The sequence below is a fragment of the Mixophyes fleayi genome, chromosome 1 (assembly GCF_038048845.1).
Source record: "Mixophyes fleayi isolate aMixFle1 chromosome 1, aMixFle1.hap1, whole genome shotgun sequence".
Taxonomy (NCBI): Eukaryota; Metazoa; Chordata; class Amphibia; order Anura; family Limnodynastidae; genus Mixophyes; species Mixophyes fleayi.
The window spans coordinates 314537198-314557008 of NC_134402.1; the positions used below are offsets into that span (position 1 = coordinate 314537198).

General features: G+C 39.7%; 2 protein-coding genes across 4 annotated transcripts in view; both read left to right on the forward strand.

The window, feature by feature from the left end:
* On the forward strand, window positions 1-11050 carry LOC142158334 (leukotriene B4 receptor 2-like). The gene is made up of 3 exons (XM_075212216.1): window positions 1-301; window positions 395-459; window positions 6284-11050. The coding sequence occupies exon 3, from the start codon at window positions 6301-6303 to the stop codon at window positions 7372-7374; it is 1074 nt and encodes a 357-aa protein (XP_075068317.1). The 5' UTR covers window positions 1-301; window positions 395-459; window positions 6284-6300; the 3' UTR covers window positions 7375-11050.
* The window catches only part of LOC142158342 (leukotriene B4 receptor 1-like), a 24134-nt gene continuing 14392 nt past the window's right edge, over window positions 10070-19811 (forward strand). Inside the window, exon 1 of one of the 3 annotated variants that reach the window (XM_075212229.1) lies at window positions 10070-10153. The gene's annotated coding sequence lies outside the window, so the exon portion shown is untranslated. Of the gene's footprint in view, window positions 10154-16949; window positions 16972-19811 lie in introns of those variants that run through there. The other 2 variants (XM_075212246.1, XM_075212237.1) reach the window with 2 other exon arrangements.

The following is a 19811-nucleotide window of genomic DNA, read 5'->3' on the forward strand; positions in this document are numbered from 1 at the left end:
TTGTAAGGGAATAAACTGCACATTTCAGTGCTCCTCTCAGAGACCCTGGGGTGAATTTGCAGTGATGTCTGCTCTGAGGGGACAGGGAGAGGCGAGTGGAAACATTCCATGCTGTCTAAGCATGAGCTAGGCGTGACTCTTATGCAGCATGTCTCAACTGGAGAGTGGGAAGGATGGTCCAAGGCACAGGGAGTAACTCATGGGAAGCAGACCAAGAAGGATACGCAGGAATGAGATGAGACTCAGAAAGAAAGACAACAGTTTGAGACAGCCTGTTGTGTAAACTGCTGACACACAAAAAGTAAGTTTCTTCATTTTCATTAGTCATATGGCTCCATCCAATTCCAGCAGCACTTTTACCTTTGTGACTATCTCTTTTTGTACTGTATTACAGTGACAGAGAAGTCCCACAAGAAGAGACCCTGAACACTGCTGAGACTGAAGCTACTAAGACTGCAGGTGAGTATCTATGTGCTCCTATTACTGACCTGAGAATATTCAAAATTCATAGGCTGCTAAGGATGGTCGAGGGGTTTTAAAAACAAGTAGGAAATAAGTAGCGTGATAGAATGAATGACAAATACATGTCTAATACTCAGAAATGTCTCATACCTCTGGGCAGTTACATCATATATGTGACAGCGTCCTCTCCAGACAGATTATACTGAATGTATGTTTGCAGCTTGTACATTCACACCTCTGTATCCCTCACATTATAGATATACAGTAATTGCTGTCAACTGTCTAGAACTTTCATGCGTCAGGATTTTAACGTTAATCCCTCGAAAATTGCTGTCCCTGGAAATGCTCTTGTTTTCCCCTATAGATCACTTGTACATTCCTCTTATTCTGTGTATGGAATACTATTCCCACAATCTATCAATGCTCTCTGGCATCATAAGGTAAAATGTATGAAAGAGGAACATTTCAAATGCCACAAATATAAGCATGTCCAGAAATAATGTCACAATGGTACTTGTAATGCATCAGGGTCCACTGGAAATGTAACTTATATTACATGCTCAACTGCATCAGAAGCAAAATGTCTTATTACAAATGCTAAAATGCTGGAAATGTGGCAGAGCTTATCTGTAACATTGCACATATGGGTGGAAAATGGCCCATACATAATATTTATTGGTACAGTAAGTGATCTGTATTCAAACTTCAAAGTACTGAAGACCAGTCATTCATCTTCACTTCTGCAATTCCAAAATAACACTGGCTGAAAGGTAAAACATTTTATGTCTTTTTTCCAAAATCTTTCAAAAGTATCAACCACCCTTCTAATACCCAGAGTTATACTGGCGATACATCACCCCCCTTCACACTTGCTTTAGGCTTATGATGGGTGTGTTTCTTCACCTGAGAAAAATTTGCTTACATGTATCTGGTGTAGCTTACACAGTTTTAACTGTCCAGTTAAAAAAATGTACCTCACTTATCTAAAAATGTTTGTTGGATTTGGTAAACCTTAGGTAGAACGGATACAATTATTTGTCTTTATCTTAGTTCTTCCCTCTATGTTTTCTGAAAAACAGAAAATAGCTGAAAAAAAGTCCTAATAGGTCTGAATCAAAGCCTAGGGACACTGGCTGGCAGTGTTGGGTAATGTGCAGCTATGAATGACAAGCAAAGGTGTTTGTTATTAAAACCTAGCAAATCTAGCACACTATCCTGCAATGTTACAGCTGTCCAGCTTCGGAAGCAATGTTAAGTACTGTATGTTTTAAACACAGTTCAAAACAAATGAAAAAAAATAGGGGTAGTTCTCAAAACACAAAAAAATAGTCCCCAGCCTGGTGCCATTGATGCAGAGTAGGACCATAGTTAATAAATTAGCCCTCCCGTGTTGTTGGTGTGGGTCTCACTGGTCCCACCTGTGTCAGTGTGGGAAATATTAATTATCCATCACGCCCATGTAGGGGTCCATTCCATCCCAAATAGAGGTGGCATAGGTGGATAGTACAGAGCAATGACCGCCAATCTAGTGCTGGGGCCTTATCCATTCCCAATGGGAGCAGGATGGGTGGTAGGAAACCAAAATGGCACAGCTTAATGCCTGGGCCCAACTAGTCCTTCTTGAATTCAGCAAATGATAGGGCAAGTTAACCACCTGCCTACCCTTCTCTAGTACCTGGTAAGTGTTGAGATCTAGAGCTGAGAGCCCTGTCAACCCACTTCTAGTGCTGGGTTAGGGGTGCAGAACAATAAACCATGGGGGCCACATTGAATGTCAACTTCTGCATCTTCCCATGACCCCATGACATTACTGAAAGGATGGGCTTAGACAACCTGTAGCTCAACTACTATAAAAAAAAATTTAAAATCAAATAAGTAATGAACTGTACATTGCTTTTTCACACAGAAAAGGGTGTTAAACAGATGTATTATTGCAGAATCATTTTATACATAGGGACTTAACATGCTATAATGTGTTTCAATGGTGGGAATAGTTCAATGTATACAGGATTTCTTCCCTTTTAAAACAATCCAGACAGTTAATGATAGAAGCAAAGTTGATCGATAGGGAATAGAGAAGCATAATGCCTTTGTTTTTTATCCATGATAGGTGATTTAGAACTGGGAACCATAGATGTGCCTAATAAAATGGCAGCTCCAAAGAAATTTTCCTTTAAATTTTTTCAAGGTTTATCTCTAATGACATTAATGAAGAACTAATGTTGCTTTTCAAGTAATTTGTACTTCTATTACCCAAAACCTATGCCTCAAAAAGCATTAAAGCATTTTTTATCCGAGCATTTAGCATTTCACCATTTACCATCTCATTGCTTACTGAAATCTTGCCATTCCAATTGGGATCATCTCCATGTTACTTGCGAGATTACCCCCTGAGAAAACTTTGTCAATATAAGTTTCACCTCAGCCCTGAGACATCTTCTGATGTCTTCAAAGAAGGGATGACAGAAGACTATAGACTAAGACTATAGACCACTGTTTCCAATATTGTTTTTAAAAAAAGGTAGTTCCATATAGTGTGGTATATTGCTAAGTGAATGTAGACCATCAGCAACATAGTGACACATGTATATATTCCATCCACTATAAATCCTATGCATCCTTTATCTTAATTCTAATTTGCAGCCAATAGAGCATCCTTTATTATGCCCCTCAAATTATTATGCAAAGTTCTGAACCACACTGGTTTACTAATATAAGCTTTAATGTTATTGACCAAATCCTATTAACATTCTACAGTAGTTACCACTCTAGAGAGACTGTAACTGAATAAATATATTTTGCTTAATTGTGCCTTGTATAGATGGTGTATATGCTAAACATAGTTTTATGTTTCAATTCTGCGCAAGCTATGAGCAAATTCAAGGTGTGTGTTCTGCCTCTTTGCCAGTTGTCTGATATATTTTTGGTCATCCCTTGCAACTAAACCACATTTATAAGATATTATATTGTAACATGTTCATCACATTTTAATACGATTGACAACAAAGGTCTATAAAGAGACAAATGCATTATGGGAAAGAGAGGGCAAATAATGGAATAACAGTAAATGGTGATATATACAAGCAGACTTACGTGCAGTAATAGAAACAAGGTAAAGTTCATGCCTAAGATTTGACATGCACATAAATAAAAGTGAAAAAAACAATAAATCTAGTTGTAAATATAGTGAGTTTAAAGCTTATGGGGCAAAACAAAATTTTAGTCCTGTTTCATTTATTTATGAATCATTTGTTATGAAAGAGAGCATTATTTTTTGAAAAGGTATATTATTATAGATTGGGTTCCTGCACCATTACACTATTTTATCAATTAGACACAGAAAAGGACATTTGCAGTTCACAAAATGGCAGAAGTGCGTGTAAAATCCTGTTTGGTGATGTCACAGGTCTCGGTTTGTGCAGGTACAGCTAGATCTCCGCCAAGCTGCACAGTTTTGCAGAGGAAGATGGAGGCATTAGCAGAGATGCTTGACCAATGTGAGGAGGGGGCGTTCTTTATTTAGTATATAGTAGGTGCACAGGTACTCTTAGCATTGCGGATTAGTAAAAATTCAGTAAGATTTCATTTTCCAGAGGGAGATTACTGAAACTAGATGAAGGAAAAAAAGTACTATTTATTGGGAGTGATTTCTTGCCTTGTAGAATGGTGCATAGCAATTTTCAAAAAGCTTCAAACACTGAAATGCTACATGTAATTAAAACAACCCTAATTTTTCCTCATTCTACTGATTTATTTGAGCTGTAATTGTGGCTGAACTGAGCAGTCTTTTATGAGCAAACCATAAACATTTAAGTGACAGTGGTGGTTTTAAAGAGGTAGGATGTTAGACTTTAAAGTGACATTTAGGGGTATATTTACTAAACTGCGGGTTTGAAAAAGTGGAGATGTTGCCTACAGCAACCAATCAGATTCTAGCTGTCACTTTGTAGACTGTACTAAATAAATGATAGCTAGAATCTGATTGCTATAGTTTGCTATAACCAACATCTCCAGTTTTTCAAACTTGCCGTTTAGTAAATATACTACCCCTTACACTTTTTCAAAATTCACATCTTTAGATATCTTTCCTGCCTGCAAACCTAGGCTCACTTCTAGTTAGCTGAGGTGTCTACAGAGACAGAAAGTAGGAGTGTCCTGAAGGACCTTATACATACATCAATGCCAAACCAAAATGATTAGCGGTCTGTATCCAATATTTCATAAATAGGGTCCAGAGAACCATTGGATTCCCTGGGATTACTTACAAATAGCATTAATTACATTTGGTTTGCTTGTCCATCATGGAAGCTAATTAAAGCCTTTTATGGAAACTTGGTGCATTCATCCTTAATGTAATATATTCATGCTGCATGCCTTCCAAGGAACAAGACATGATGTCATTCATCATTCCCAAAGTTTGCCTTGCTGATGGACAAAGTTATTTATTTAAAATGACTCAGGAAAGGCATGAATGTGATGCCTGAGAATGTACTGACATTTAATCCTGGCTCATTACATAACATTTTAAATTCGAAGTTTCTGATGACCCTTGGAAGCATGTTGACAATCATGGAGTTCTACCAATATCATTATATCTGCCTGCCATCCTTACCCTCCAGTCTACCCAGTCCCAATTTTTATTTGTATTCACCGTTACAGAGGCACCATGACTACCAACTCTCCTTTGCCTAGCCAAAAAAAAACCAGCAGCCCTCTATCACCTAACTTATATTGAACGGTTATGCAACCAAAAATTTACATGTGCTCTCTTTCCTTTCACAACCCCAGTAGTTCGCCATGGGGTTCTATACATTTTTTAATTATTTTTGTATTTTTTGTTATAATACTTTGTTTATGACTTTTGTGTTACAACTCTGTGGTCAGAGTGGAAATTTAGAAGTTGCAGTAGGAAAAATGTAATGGGAATGTAATAGATTGGAATTTGATAGGTTGACAATAAAGGCAGTAGGAGAAGTGGCGGCATGGCCTAACACGGTATACACCCCCACTTCAGTCACTGTTACATAATCTATGTTTAATATGAACTATGTTTTATATCAGCTGTTATAATTGAAAAGATTTTTAAAAAAATGTACATTACTCTGTTAGATTTGCATTGCATGCATTTTATATACACGTTTAGATAGTCTGTATGTACAGGCATGGGATCATTTATTCGGAAGTCCATTATCCAGAAAGTTAAAAAAACATAAAGAGGAAGTAAATGATTAGTTCTGTTTGGTAATAATATCCTACACAGATACATAAGAAAAAAGAGTCTGGCTGCGCTGACACTTATATTAGATAAATGCAAATGCTATCATAGAATCGTATATAGGAAAAAAAATGGATTTATTATATATATCTGCTGATATTGTACACAATATACCAGCTGGCATTATAACCTAAAATGCAGCTTAACTAGATACATACATGTATATTTTCAACAGTTAGCTTTGAGCAATCATATCATTTATTATACCACGTAACTACTTTTTTATCTCTTGCACCACGGAGAATAAATGGAGACAAACTGGCTTCATTACTGCTCTGTGTCTTTTACTACCCTCCTCAATCCACCTATTATAAACTGCCACTGCCCTCAACAGTCTGCCTTGATTTGTGATGTATAGTTACGTGTCCCATGTAAGGTCAAAGAAGTAACATTTCTACCTGCTGCTCTTCTATAACACTGCTGCATTTATGATTCTGCTATAAACATATTGTAAATCTTGCTAAACGGCCCCATTTGGCCTCCCTGGCTCTTTTGCTGTGGTACAAACTTTATGATTTTACCTTTTTTATCGTCTTCCCCATTTAGGTGAAGCTGTTTCAAAAATGAACAACTGTGTCAACAATTACGGGAATGATACTGTCCTGAGTTCCCAGGTTTCCCGCATCTCTGGTGTAATATTCCTGGGTCTGGCCGCCTCCTTGGGTTTACCCGGGAATGCTTTCATTATCTGGAGTGTCTTATGGAAAATGAAAGGCCGGGAGAAATCTGTGACATGCATTCTTATACTTAACTTGGCGTTGGCTGATGGGACAGTCCTTCTCCTCACTCCGTTTTTTATACTGTTTTTGACCCAGCAGAACTGGATATTTGGCAGAGTTGTCTGTAAGGTGGCCTATTACCTCTGCTGCCTTAACATGTATGCAAGTATCTTTATTATTGCTTTAATGAGCATGGATCGGTTCTTAGCAGTCTTCCGTCCATATATGGCTCAGTCTCTCCGTAAAAGGGATGTCGTAACAAAAGTCCTCTTAGCTATATGGCTCCTAGCAAGTGCCTTGGCCATTCCAGCATTTGCCTTCAGAGAGGTGATTGAAAACCGAGAGATGAATGTCAAGATCTGTGAGCCTTGCCATGCCAGCCGCGGAGAGGCTATTTTCCACTACTCCTTTGAGACATTAGTGGCTTTCTTGCTTCCTTTTCCTATGGTATGTTTTAGCTATATGCTGGTCTTAATGAAGCTGAAATCAAGCCGGTTTGGACAAAAGTCACGGATCGAGAAATTGATTGCTGTCATTTTGTTGACATTTGCTATCCTGTGGCTTCCCTACCATATAATCAATGCAATCCAGGTGACTGCCAATCTGACCTCTGGAAATATATCTGAGAAACTGGCAAAAGCTGCTAAAAAGAGCAGAGCTGGGGCTACGGCTTTAGCCTTCTTCAGTGCCTGCGTCAACCCTCTACTCTACGCCTTTGCGGCTTCAGACCTCTTTAGAGTATTTGGGGTCGGCTTTGTAGCAAAGCTACTGGAGGGGACAGTGGCAGAAATCCAAAAAAGGGTCAAATCCCAACGAGATCTTGTAAAGGGCCTTGTTAGGGTTGGGAGTCGGGGAGAATCAGTAGACCTTGAGGTTAGAAATGGAGTCAAATTAGGACCTTTGAATGGTGAACTGTAACCAGGTACATAACTAATGGACATGGAATAAATTACTCCATGAGACCTCTTAATAGAACTACAGTGCACAGACTTCCCACAAATTTTACCATAGACAAAATAATGAATAATAATAATTCATCATAACAAAAAGAGTGAAATAATACTTTGGGTTATATCAAAATAAAGTTATTAAACGCTATCAATAATTCAATTTAAGTTTAAGCTAACATGAAATAAGCAAGAAAAGAAAAATAAATAGTAGTGACACATTCATTGAACGTTGCCTGTTACTTGTGTTAGTCATGTCCATTTCCTCTTTCACATACAGATGTACAGTACAGTATCACTCCAGCTATTTGTGAAACTACAAGTCCCAGCATACCCTTCCAGAAATAAGCTGCTATATATTGGCAAAGCATGCTGGGACTTGTAGTTTCACAACACCTGGAGTGTCACAGGTTAGCCAACACTGCCCTAGAACATTGTTTGTATCATGTGACATTGTGACAGAAAAACGACTCCTTTCTCACTGAAATAAATTAATAATGGGGAAGATCATACACCATGACAGGGCAGTCACATTTATTAGACATCAAACCAGGACACTGATGTAATATGAAGCTTATACAGTCCAAATAAGTTAGTGCGTGCCATCTTTTCATTGTCGAGTGACAGCAAATAGTAAAACTATTAAAATGGTCTGTTAATAATCTTGTGAATCCAAATCCCACTTGAGCCTGAGTTCTTGGAAAATATGCACTTCCTATTAAACACTAGCCACAAAATTCTACAATGCTGTTCTTTTGGTGGAGTTATTGTGGATCAGGACTTCTTAAACTTTTTTTTAAAACTAAAAACTTAGGAAATGTTAAAATACAATGCATAATTTGTTATTAGCTAATTAATCAGTTAACTAGGCAGCTAATTACTTCATTACTAGTATACAATCATTTTAGAAAAAAGGATCATGTGTATCTACTATAAACAGCAAAGGGACCCACTTTTGTGCCCAGCCTCCCAGTTTAGCAGCCCCCATTGTAAAGGAGTAACGTGCAGTACCTAGTACCAGATGCATGTTGTGCATTACTCATGTAGAAGTGAGTGGAAGGTTAGAAGTATTAGAAGTATTAGAATATTTCACATAATGTTATTATAGTACACTGATTAGATGCATGTACAGAGGTGTCAGTAATGGAATGTTAGTGTTTGCTGATGTGTATCCTGGTTTTGGTGACTAATCTATTTTTGTTGGAGGGGCATGAAATAATTTCCCTTGACTCTTGATATCTGCCTATACCTGTCTACTGTGCATTCCTCTCTTGGCCGACAACATGGAAAAGCAAGACTTCCAGTAAATCCTGCCATGATTGCATAGTTTTGTCTATTTAACCAGTCTGTTGCTGGAGAATTACAAAGCCTGCCATAAGCAGTGCCACCAGAGGGTGTGGAAACAAATAAACATTACATTGGGCCTGATTCATTAAGGAAAGTTGAGTAAGAAAAATGAGTAAGTTGTCTCCTGTACAAAACCATGTTACAATGCAAGGGGTGCAAATTAGTTTTCTATTTTGCACATAAGTAAAATACTGTCAGTTTTTTCATGTAGCACACAAATACTTGATAGTTTATTTTTACACTGAAATTTAATGTTGATATTTGTGTGCTATCATCATCATCATTTATTTATATAGCGCCACTGATTCCGCAGCGCTGTACAGAGAACTCATTTACATCAGTCCCTGCCCCATTGGAGCTTACAGTCTAAATTCCCTAACACACACACACACACAGACAGACAGACTAGGGTCAATTTTGATAGCAGCCAATTAACCTACCAGTATGTTTTTGGAGTGTGGGAGGAAACCGGAGCACCCGGAGGAAACCCACGCAAACACAGGGAGAACATACAAACTCCAAACAGATAAGACCATGGTTGGGAATTGAACTCATGTCCCCAGTGCTGTGAGGCAGAAGTGCTAACCACTTAGCCACCGTGCTGCTACATGATAAAACAGACAGTATGTAACTTATGTGCAAAATAGAAAACTAATTTTCACCCCTTGCATTGTAACATGGTTTTGTCCAGGAGACTACTTTTACTCAATTTTTTTACTTAACTTTCCTTAATGAATCAGGTCCATTAATAGGAAAAAATATTATTGAACTTTATTGTGTCTGCACATTATTCAGTGACCACTAGAGGGTACTGTAAGCCTGAATCAAAATATTCCTAAGTAGAGGTGAGCTGTTGGGAAATTCCTTGCAAATAGTTTCCACGGGGAACAGGCAATACAATACAAATTCCAGCGATACTGTGTTTGAGTTTTGCTTTTGCAAAGTTTACAATAAAATGGCAATATTTTGTGGCCAAATGTGGAACAGGGCAAGTGTTTCACAGGACAGTATTGACTATTTTGCTTATTTCTATTCAAATGTGCTTCAAATGTAAATGATTAGCAAGTAACGCAATTATGTTAAAAAACAGTAACAATGTATGTATGTCTGAAAACCTACACCAGGGCAGAGCAATTTAACTTTGCAGCCATAGCCACTACATATCAGCCAGTTATGCTGTTTAGTAAATGTTATTGGCTGCAGAAATACTGTAGTTTTGGGTATGCTGACAGCAGTTTTATGTTGCTTGTGCTGTATTAGTAAGGCAGGATGGGTGGGGGGAGCAGCAATGTGTTAGTCACTGATTGCAAGTTAACACACAGAGAGACGGGAGTATGTAGTGTTTGCGCATTACTGGAATACCTTCCTACACTACAAGACACAGCGGATATACTACAGTAAATGTGAGTATATCTAGTGTACAATACAATACTTTCAGTTCCTGTGTGGCAACGGTTATTTCAATTGGGATATGTTATGAAAGAAGGAATTGAGTAAGAAGCTATTTTTCTTGTCACCATCTTTCACAACTTTTAGGTAACTGACTGACCTTATCATCAAACATGCTCATTATTTGCTGTCTTACCAAGAGGCTCTCTGGAGACCACTTATGAAAGAATTACCACCATTTGTCCTCTATGAATTCAGTACATTTGTATTACAGTAATAGGCCTGTGACTTTTGTTTTTTTATTTTGTTTTGAGCAGGGTCCTCTCTTACCTCCTGTTCCCACCACTTATAACTGTGCTCACCAGCTACTCCCACAACCTCCTTCTTGGGCTTTCTGCCCATTACACCAGTTCTGCACCTTTTCAGTGACTCTTAACCAGTTAGGTGCGCCCACACTCTTGGGCATAGGTTCCCAGCTTGTGCTGAATATACCTCGCTCCCCCTCACCCTTCCAGCCTTTCTCATTAGCTGTGTTTAGAGTTACTAGAGTTATAGTGTTACATGTTTATTGTACTGTACTGCTCTACCTTGTACTGTCTTATTGTTTATACCCTGTAAGGCCCCACAGACATCTTGTGAGGCCTTATAAATAAAATTAATAATAATAATAATATTCAGTGTTGTGAATTCTGCAAGCAGGCTTGGTAAAAGTAGTAGAAGGGCTCTCTCTAGTTAATTGGTAAGTTTTTCATAAAAGTTCTTATCAGAATCTTGTTTTTTAAGGCAAAATGAAATTACTCATTCAGTATTTTATATATGTGACTGTTTCTGACTTCATTACAGCACACTGTGTTTTGATGAAAATGTCACTTTTCACCTTTTTTTAAAAAATAAACAAATGTTCTAAATATCATTCACTGTGTCTAATGATTCCCAAAAGTCTAGAGATATATAACACCAAAGAAACTCTCAGCGCACTGATTCACCTAAATTCAATGTAAAAATTCAAGAATTTCACTTAATTTTGTGATTTACTATTTACACTAGCAAATTGTCAATTACTTCAATTATTCGGTTTGAATCAGTGGATTTCTATTACCCTGTAACAATTTTTGTCCCTGGCTATTAAGGCTAACCCATAAAAAAATATGAATTTAATTTCCAATCGGGATGCTCACTGCAAACCGCTTTAATTTAGCATCAGTACAACTAACTGGACCACCCAGCAAACTTCAATGGGCACGTCTACTTTATTGTCTTTCAATGCACCTCCACAAACTAGAAGTGAGTCCGCTGTAGGTCTGCCAGCATGCGGAGAAATCTGAAGTGCACTATGTAAAAAGGTAAACATCACATCAAAGTCCAACCTCGTGCCACTTTCTAACCACCTTTCTCATTAAACACAACATTTCCATTTTTACCTTAAAATAATGCTCATTTTAGCCTCATTTGCGACTTATGTTAATCATGAGAGTCAGGGGTTTTGTGTGCGTTTGAAGCTTTTTATTACGTTGAGTGGGGTGTACCTGGAAATGCACTAATCCAAAGAAATAGAAATGGGTGGTACAAAGTGACAGTCTTATAGCATAGGGATTGGAGGAATTTTTGGGGACAGTTTTCTGAATGTCATTGTTAAGTTTATTACCACTAACATGAGGTTGTTGTGAACACACTAATGCACCTTTTCTCTGACATATTCTCTTTTCTTGCTGTACGGGATGGCTGAAGGGTTTGTGTACATGCTTCTTGGCCATGCACAAGCATAGACTCTCTTTCAGATGCTGCCACAAAATAGCCCGTTTTTCACATATAAAAATAAAGGTACTCATTTTCTGTTTATTGTACACCTGGATAGGTAATAGTGGTAATAACAAGTACCGAAAAATACAATGTATTGTCTGGGTACTTGTCCACCTATATATCTAGTGGCGTTAATGACAAGTCAGTGTGTATTAAAAAAATACACTGGCTAAGATCACAAAGAATTGCCTGTGTAGGTCAAAGAAAACTAATGGCACTAATCACAAGTACAGAAAACAATTGTGTTTTGTAACAGTGTGTTGTACAGACCTCCCAACTGTACAACTCACTGAATGCCATGAAACACAACTGTTACTGCAGGACTGGATGTGGAGCAAAGAGCCATAAGTTAAAATTTTAGCGCCCGGGGTGAGAAGAAAAATTCCGCTTTTCCCCCTTCGGCGTTGTACTCTGGGCTGTTGCCCCTATTGCACAGCCCTAGATACGGCCCTGATTGGGCACACTGCCGCTGGTGCGTGCAGTATTTCTACATTTAATTTAGGGAGTTTGGAGATGGTCTAGGGCTTCTAAATCTCTAGGCATACCTCAAAAATGCAGTGACTGCACCCCCAGGGACATAATATGGAGCAGCCATGTCCCATTATCTCAATAGGATAAAACTAGATGTTGGTAGGTATGTATTGTAGACAATGCTGCAGTATTATTTACACAGCTGCTGCATGAAGGAAATACAATTTGCACACATGCACAGTAGCCTGTGGAGAACATTCAAAGAAATTTTTGTCTAGCACGATCCATAAAGAATGAATGGCTGAGGGCTGTAAGCTCCTTTAACAGCCTGATTGGCTTCTTTGTGTTTCATGCACAGTCTTGATTCCCCAGTGGGTGTTTCCCAAGAAAAAGCTGCCACTTTGAGTGCAGCCTAGGATGGCGAGACTGTGCATACCAGGAAGCTATTGGTCCACGCACCTGGCCCATTCACCTCCTATAATCAGGTAAATGGAGCCAACGCTGTGGGCTCCAAGGGCTAGCCCCATCCACTGTCAGTATAACACAGCACTGCAGTTGGCCCCATAGTTCATTCATTTGATAGGGCTGCTCAAGTCATCTTTTGATGTCACTATGCAGCCTAGAAACAAATTAAGAATGCGGACTAACATCAGGTTCATAAAAATCATAGTTCAGCTTTAGGTAATAGCTGGTAAGGGTCCCTGGGGTGTAAATGGAGAGAGAAGAGTGGGCTCTATTACAAGGCCCAGTCTGGGTCTTCTAATCTCCCAGTACTGCAGACTGATTGATGGTTGCACCTGTGATCTGTGTTTAAAAGGATGTCAAATCAGTCTCAGTCTCTGCTCTGTCTGGGAGAAGGGACTGCAGAGTTTCTAAAATAGAAAGCCTGATACTAAGAGAAAGCCTGATATTGGTTGTGAATAAAATATGTGTGCTGGAACCTCTTATGTTTTTGTTTAGTTTGATAGGTAGGAACAACATGTGTTTAGTTAGTGCTAGACAAGCAAGTGTTTATATTGAATTTTTTTTAATTTTTTTTCTGCTTAATAAAACTGGCTGAGTACAGTTGTACCAAAACCTTGGACTTGTGCGACTTCTCGGCTGCTGTACACTACCATCTAGCCTAGGAGATGGCTCCTGTTCCCCTAACCCGGTTACAACTTGATGGAGAATGTGAGCATGAGATCTGCACATATTGAGAGCAGCAGCAGCCTTGACAAACCTGCAGGAAGCAGGTCTAAGTGTCCTTGAAAAGCAAAGTTGCAAAAGTTATACGCTACAGAGACTTTTAACAGAGTGACACATGCTGGGAGTTCCAGGTCCACATGTCCAAAGGCAAGTCCAAGTTTAGTTTGGTCAGCACAATTGTGGAAACTATTACAGTTTAAAGGGCCAGACCCTCCTTTTTGGAGAACAGTACGGATACATGTCCTGGGTAAAAACGGCTAAAAAGTTGCCGGTAAAACCAGAAAACATGGAAGACAAAGTTAAGGTCTTGCTACAGGCTACATTGGATCAACAGGAAGCTACCAGGTTGGAGCAATTGGCCATCAATGAAAACCACAGGCAACAGCGGAAAGACCACAAAGTCTTGATTGTGGTGGTACGACAGATGGCCGCAGTGGCTAAAAATATGTCCCCCCAACTCAGTGACTAGCTCAAGTTCCATAGTCGCTATCTTCAAAAAATGACTATGGCTGACAACCTGAAGGCATATCTGACCACCTTTGAGAGAACTGCAGAGCGTGAGAGTTGGCATAAAGAACAGTGGACCGGCCTGTTGGCACTTGTTCTTGCAGGAGAACCTCAAAAAGCCTTCTTTAATTTAAGCACTGCAGGTGGTCAGGACTACAAGAAACTAAAAACTGAATTCCTGACTTGCTTGAGAGATACGCTGTTGGTTCGAGTGCAAAGAGTGCTCCGCTCGGTTTACTCCATGGACAAACCTCCTCGCTCACAAATGCATGACCTTATCCACCTGACCAAGAAATGGTTACAGGCCAAGACATTAACCAGTCCACAGATGGTGGAAAGAAGTGAAATGGACCACTATTTTAGGTCTCTGCCCATGGTTTTGTGCAAGTGGGTGAGCCACAGGGAACCTCAGACAGCTGACAAGTTGGTGGAGAGGTAGCTGATGGCAGAGGAACTACTGGTTGCACCACAGCTCCGCTTAGATTTACGACAGTGCACTTCAGTAACATCTGGTAAGACTGTTTTGTGGGAAAATGGTGCTGGGCGGTTAAGAGAAGGTAAAATTTAAAAGACTGTTGGCACTGGGCCTGGAGACTAACCTGGGAGGCCAGAAATGTCCCCACCATACAAAAGACTTGACAATAATGTGCTTAAATGCAGACCAGTCAGAGTGCCCATGCTGACCGCTGTCTACCGCCAAAAGCCCCTACAATGGGCATGTGAGCACCAAAACTGAACCATGGAGCAATTGAAGAAGGTGGCTTGGTCTGATGAATGTTCTTTTACATCATGTGGACAGCCAGATGCATGTGCATTGTTTACATGGAATAGGGGAGGCTCTGAATAGGATGTGCCTATATGCTCATGTTCAATAACAGGTTTTTCTATTGCTCTGATGAAATCGCTGTTACAATATGAAAATGGGGCTGAATGATTGCTGTTGTATAATACAGAGCCTTCTAAAAGACTGACAGTAAAGCTGTTATAGTTACATAGAGATCTAAGTACTGTAGCTAGCAAAACAGAACTTTTGTCAATTTCCATGTACTGTTTGATGCTAACAGGGAACCGATACAAGGAGCACCACGCTCATTACAACTAAGTGGTGAATTATCAACCCAGGACCTTCTTCCATTGCTCCATGGTTCAGTTCTGGTTCTCAAGTACCCATTGTAGGCACTTTCGGTGGTGGACAGGGGTCAGCGTGGGCACTCTGGACGATCTGCCCGCTAAGCAGTCCCATGCATAGTAAGCTGTGATGCACTGTGTGCTCTGACACTTATCATATCCAGCATTACCTTTTTCAGCAATTTGCGCTACAGTAGCACTTCTGTGGGATTGGACCAGGCGAAATAATCTTCGCTCCCCATGCACATCAGTGAGCCTTGGAAGACCATGACCCTGACGCTGGTTCACCGGTTGCCCTTTTTACCACTTTTGATAGGTTCTAACCAATGCATACTGGGAACATCCCACAATGCCTGCTTATTTGGAGATGCTCTGACACAGTCATCTAGCCATCACAGTTTGGCCCTTGTCAAAGTCGCTCAGATCTTTCTTTCTTGCTTCCAACACATCAACTTCAAGAACTGACTGTTCACTTGCTGCCTAATTCATCCCATGTGCCATTGTAATGAGATAATCAATGGTATATACTTCACTTATCAGTGGTTTTAATGTTGTTGCTGATCGGTGTGTATATACTGTATGAGTGTTTGTGTTACATTGCAAATCGGGAGAAAAATTTCTCACTACAGAGGGTGAAATATTGGACTCAATGACAGAGAAAAAGTATAAGTACTTTTATAACAGGCACAATGCAATAAAAGAAGTTGCTGTCTTTTCAGCCTGCAAACAGTGGGTCTCACGCTGAGTTTACTTAGTGTAAAATGTGCAAATTTTTACTGTGCACGCCCACAAAAAATGTATATCTAAATCCATATGCAGAGTTGGGTGTATGCCAGGTTGCATAGCGTAAAATACGCTGTGTGCACTTAGTGGAGGGAAGGGGCTTCTAACGAGTACAGTAAGGGCGTGTTCCACTAATTGCAAGCTTTGCTGGGGCAACTGAGAGAAGCTTCGTTAACCAGCACAGGGAGCCTCTGCACATGCATGATCAGGCACTTTCAATAAATTTCATTTTAAAGAATATATAAATAAAATAAGTAATTGGAAAAATATATTTATTTTAACATAAAACATTTTTAAAAAATATTTATTTAACTAATAAAGCAGCTTTTTCTTGAGCACCAGCTCTGCTATCGCCATTCTAAGATGTCAATAATGATAGAAGGACATAGGGAAGCTTCACTGGAGACTGGCTATAACTACCTCCAGCGACACCAGGACATAATGTCTGTCAACATTAATCTTTACTAAATAGGGAGAAGCTGTATCTCTGGCAAAAGACCTGTTTTTGGATTTAGGACTTTTCTCTGTTTCATAAACAGACCCCTTGGTCACAAGGCTCATATTTAACTGTATAATATTGTGCTCTAGCACTATATAATGAAATTTAATTAAATGAAAACTCAAGTGCAAGATGACTGTGGTCATTTGTTACAAAACAAAAATACATTGATTCTCTGTAATCAGTAGAGACGTTTTAGTTGGAACCTTTTTCATATATACTATACAGCGGTTCCCAAAGTGTGCGCCGTGGCTCCCAGGGTTGCCGCGGCACTGTCACAGGGGTGCCGTGGCTAGGACAAAAAGAAAACTTACCAATCCGATGATGCCAAGGTCTGAGCATCCCTCTTCCCTCCTCGTGGCAGGAGAGAGGAGGATGCTGGGTCCCGGCCGCCGCTGGTTTAGTAAGAAGACAGAAGAAAAGACAGAAGAAATAGAAGAAAGAAGACCAAGATTGGTAAGTAAAGAAACGGAGGGGAAATGGTGATAGGGAAACAGCAATGGAGGGGCAAAAGAATGAAGGAGGGGGCAGAGTGAGGATGAAGAGGCGCAGAGTGAGGATGAAGAGAGGCAGAGTATGGATGAAGGAGGACACAGAGTGTGGATGAAGGAGAGCACAGAGTGTGTGGATGAAGGAGGGCACAGAGTGTGTGGATGAAGGAGGGCACAGAGTGTGTGGGTGCAGGAGGGCACAGAGTGTGTGGGTGCAGGAGGGCACAGAGTGTACGGATGCAGGAGGACACAGAGTGTGTGGATGTAGGAGGACACAGAGTGTGTGGATGAAGGAGGGCACAGAGTGTGTGGATGCAGGAGGGCACAAATTGTGTGGATGCCAGGGGGGCACAGAGTGTGTGGATGCAGGAGGGCACAAAGTGTGTGGATGCAGGAGGGCACAGAGTGTGTGGATGAAGGGGCACAGAGTGTGAGGATGAAGGGGCACAGAGTGTGAAGATGAAGGGGCACACAGTGTATGGATGAAGGGGCACAGTGGAAAGGTGAAGGGGCACAGTGTGATGATTTTTGTACATGTTGTTGTTTTAATTAGTTTGATCTTATTTTGAATATTAGCTGTAAATTATTCTTTGGCAGAAATATAATTGAAAAAAATCTATAAAAATATTCTTTTACCTTGGATTTATGTGTATTATTTTTGCAAACAACTTACTAAGTATTTCTGTCCTGACCTAAATACTTATTACGTTATTTTGACCCAACTACTTCTAAAACGGAAATTAACAATGTATAGGCACTGTAGGACCCTTGTTAAATGTCTCTATGCTGCAGCTCTCTTAAAGCAGGATCTGGACCTGCTAAGAAAGTAAACAAAAAGTACCACAAAAAGAGAGTGCAAATCATAGGATATAAATATGTATAGAAATAATTTATTAGACTAATATGTAACAAATTGCACATAAAAAGGGCTCATAGGTAAATAAAATCTCATATAACATAGATCTGGAGAATGTCCTCAATATTGTCCTCGTACGGTCCCAATGTGTATTTTTAGGAACCAAGTATAGATCCACATGTCCTATAGATCCAAAGGACCTATACCTTTGATGAAACGGCTTATTGCCGAGAAACGCGTTAGAGGATTTGTTTACCAGTCTGTTGAAGCTCCTTACAATTAACCCTGGGGTTTAGTTCACAACTGAACACTATCAACGAGGAGAATAATAATCTTTTGTGGATCGCTACAGTGAGACTGACTGACCGTGCTTCCGATGTTTACAGGCATATTAAAGAGATAAGTATTCCCTACCCAATACTGCTGATTTGTGCTGTCTGCACCTAAGGGTGCTCTTTCGATCAGCTTAAGTGCATATATCTCTCAAGCCAAGGAAAGGATTACTCTAATCAGTACTCTATCTCAAGTGTTTAAATATCTGCTTATTTCTCTGGATGTTGTTTCTACAATATTGACATTTGGATCTATACTTGGTTCCTAAAAATACATATTGGGACCGTACCGAGGACAATATTGAGGACATTCTCCAGATCTATGTTATATGAGATTTTATATATCTATGAGCACCTTTAATGTGAATTTCATACATATTAGTCTAATAAATTAATTATTTATGTACATATTTATATTCCATGCTTTGCGCTCTCTTTTTGTGGTACTTTTTGTTTACTTATAAAATGGGACAGCTCGATAATTATTTTGGAGGGGTGCCTTGAAAAACTTATGGAAACTCTAAGGGTGTCGCAAACTGAAAAAGTTTGGGAACCACTGATATATACAATTCTTATCTTTATTGACACATACATAAACAAACTCAGGTTTTCAGCAACAGATCATTTAATCCCCTTACATTTTTCTTATCTGTTGCTGAAAGCCATGCATCTATTAGTTGTTTGTATATGTCAACACTTGATAAGACATTTTAAAATGTGTGAGTTTAGCTGTCTGGGACTGCTGCAGAGTAAGTACTACGCCCAGAAAATTGACCACACACATATGCACCTATGTAGATTACCGTGATTCTGGCACTTACACTTGCTTGCATCTGGAGAGCTGGGTCGGAGTAGGGAAGGCGAGTTCTAACGTAGTTTGGCTACAGCTAGGCCACGTTTGCGTAATTGCGGATAGATGCAGACTGGAACACATTATTTCCGGTAGTCAAGGCAGGTGCAAACAGCAGTTGATGATTATGGTGGTCTGCAGCAATAGCAAACTGCTTGTGATTGTTTGTGAAAGATCTGTGTGATGCTTTCTACCTTGCTGCTGCATATTTTACACTTTTGAGTTCAAGCATGTTTAATCACGTACATCAGATGGGGAGTTGTTTCTTCTATGTTAGAGACATGTTTGAGGTTTTGTTGATGCCTAATAGCTATATGTATTATGTAAACCAAGCAAATGCTTACAAACATGGGCATAAGTGTAAGTGATGTATGCCTGGTGTAAACCAGGCATATGCTATTTCATATGCCCGCAATTGAAAAATCTGATCATGATAAATGGGTGAGAGAGAACAATGGTGCCCCCGCATCTTGGTGGGTGTCATAGTTTACAAACACTAGACCACACTCCAACTCCTCCCCCCCAGACCCCTTCTATTCTCCAATTTGTGGTTTCTTATAGCTTAATTTGTTTTTAAGTACAATTATGTTTTGTAGAACAGATTCTGGCTAACGGATTCTTCCACTTCAGCGCACTGGGCCTGCTTTGCTGCGGCTCTGGGGAGAAGAGCAGGACTCCAGCCACCCAATTGACAGCATCTCCCAGGGAGAAGAACACTGCCTTGGATGTAGGCAGCACTATCTAACATGTTATGGGACAACAGTTGG

Coding starts and splice junctions, on each gene's coding strand:
- LOC142158334 (XM_075212216.1), top strand. CDS start 6,301: ATGAACAACTGTGTCAACAATTACGGGAATGATACTGTCCTGAGTTCC.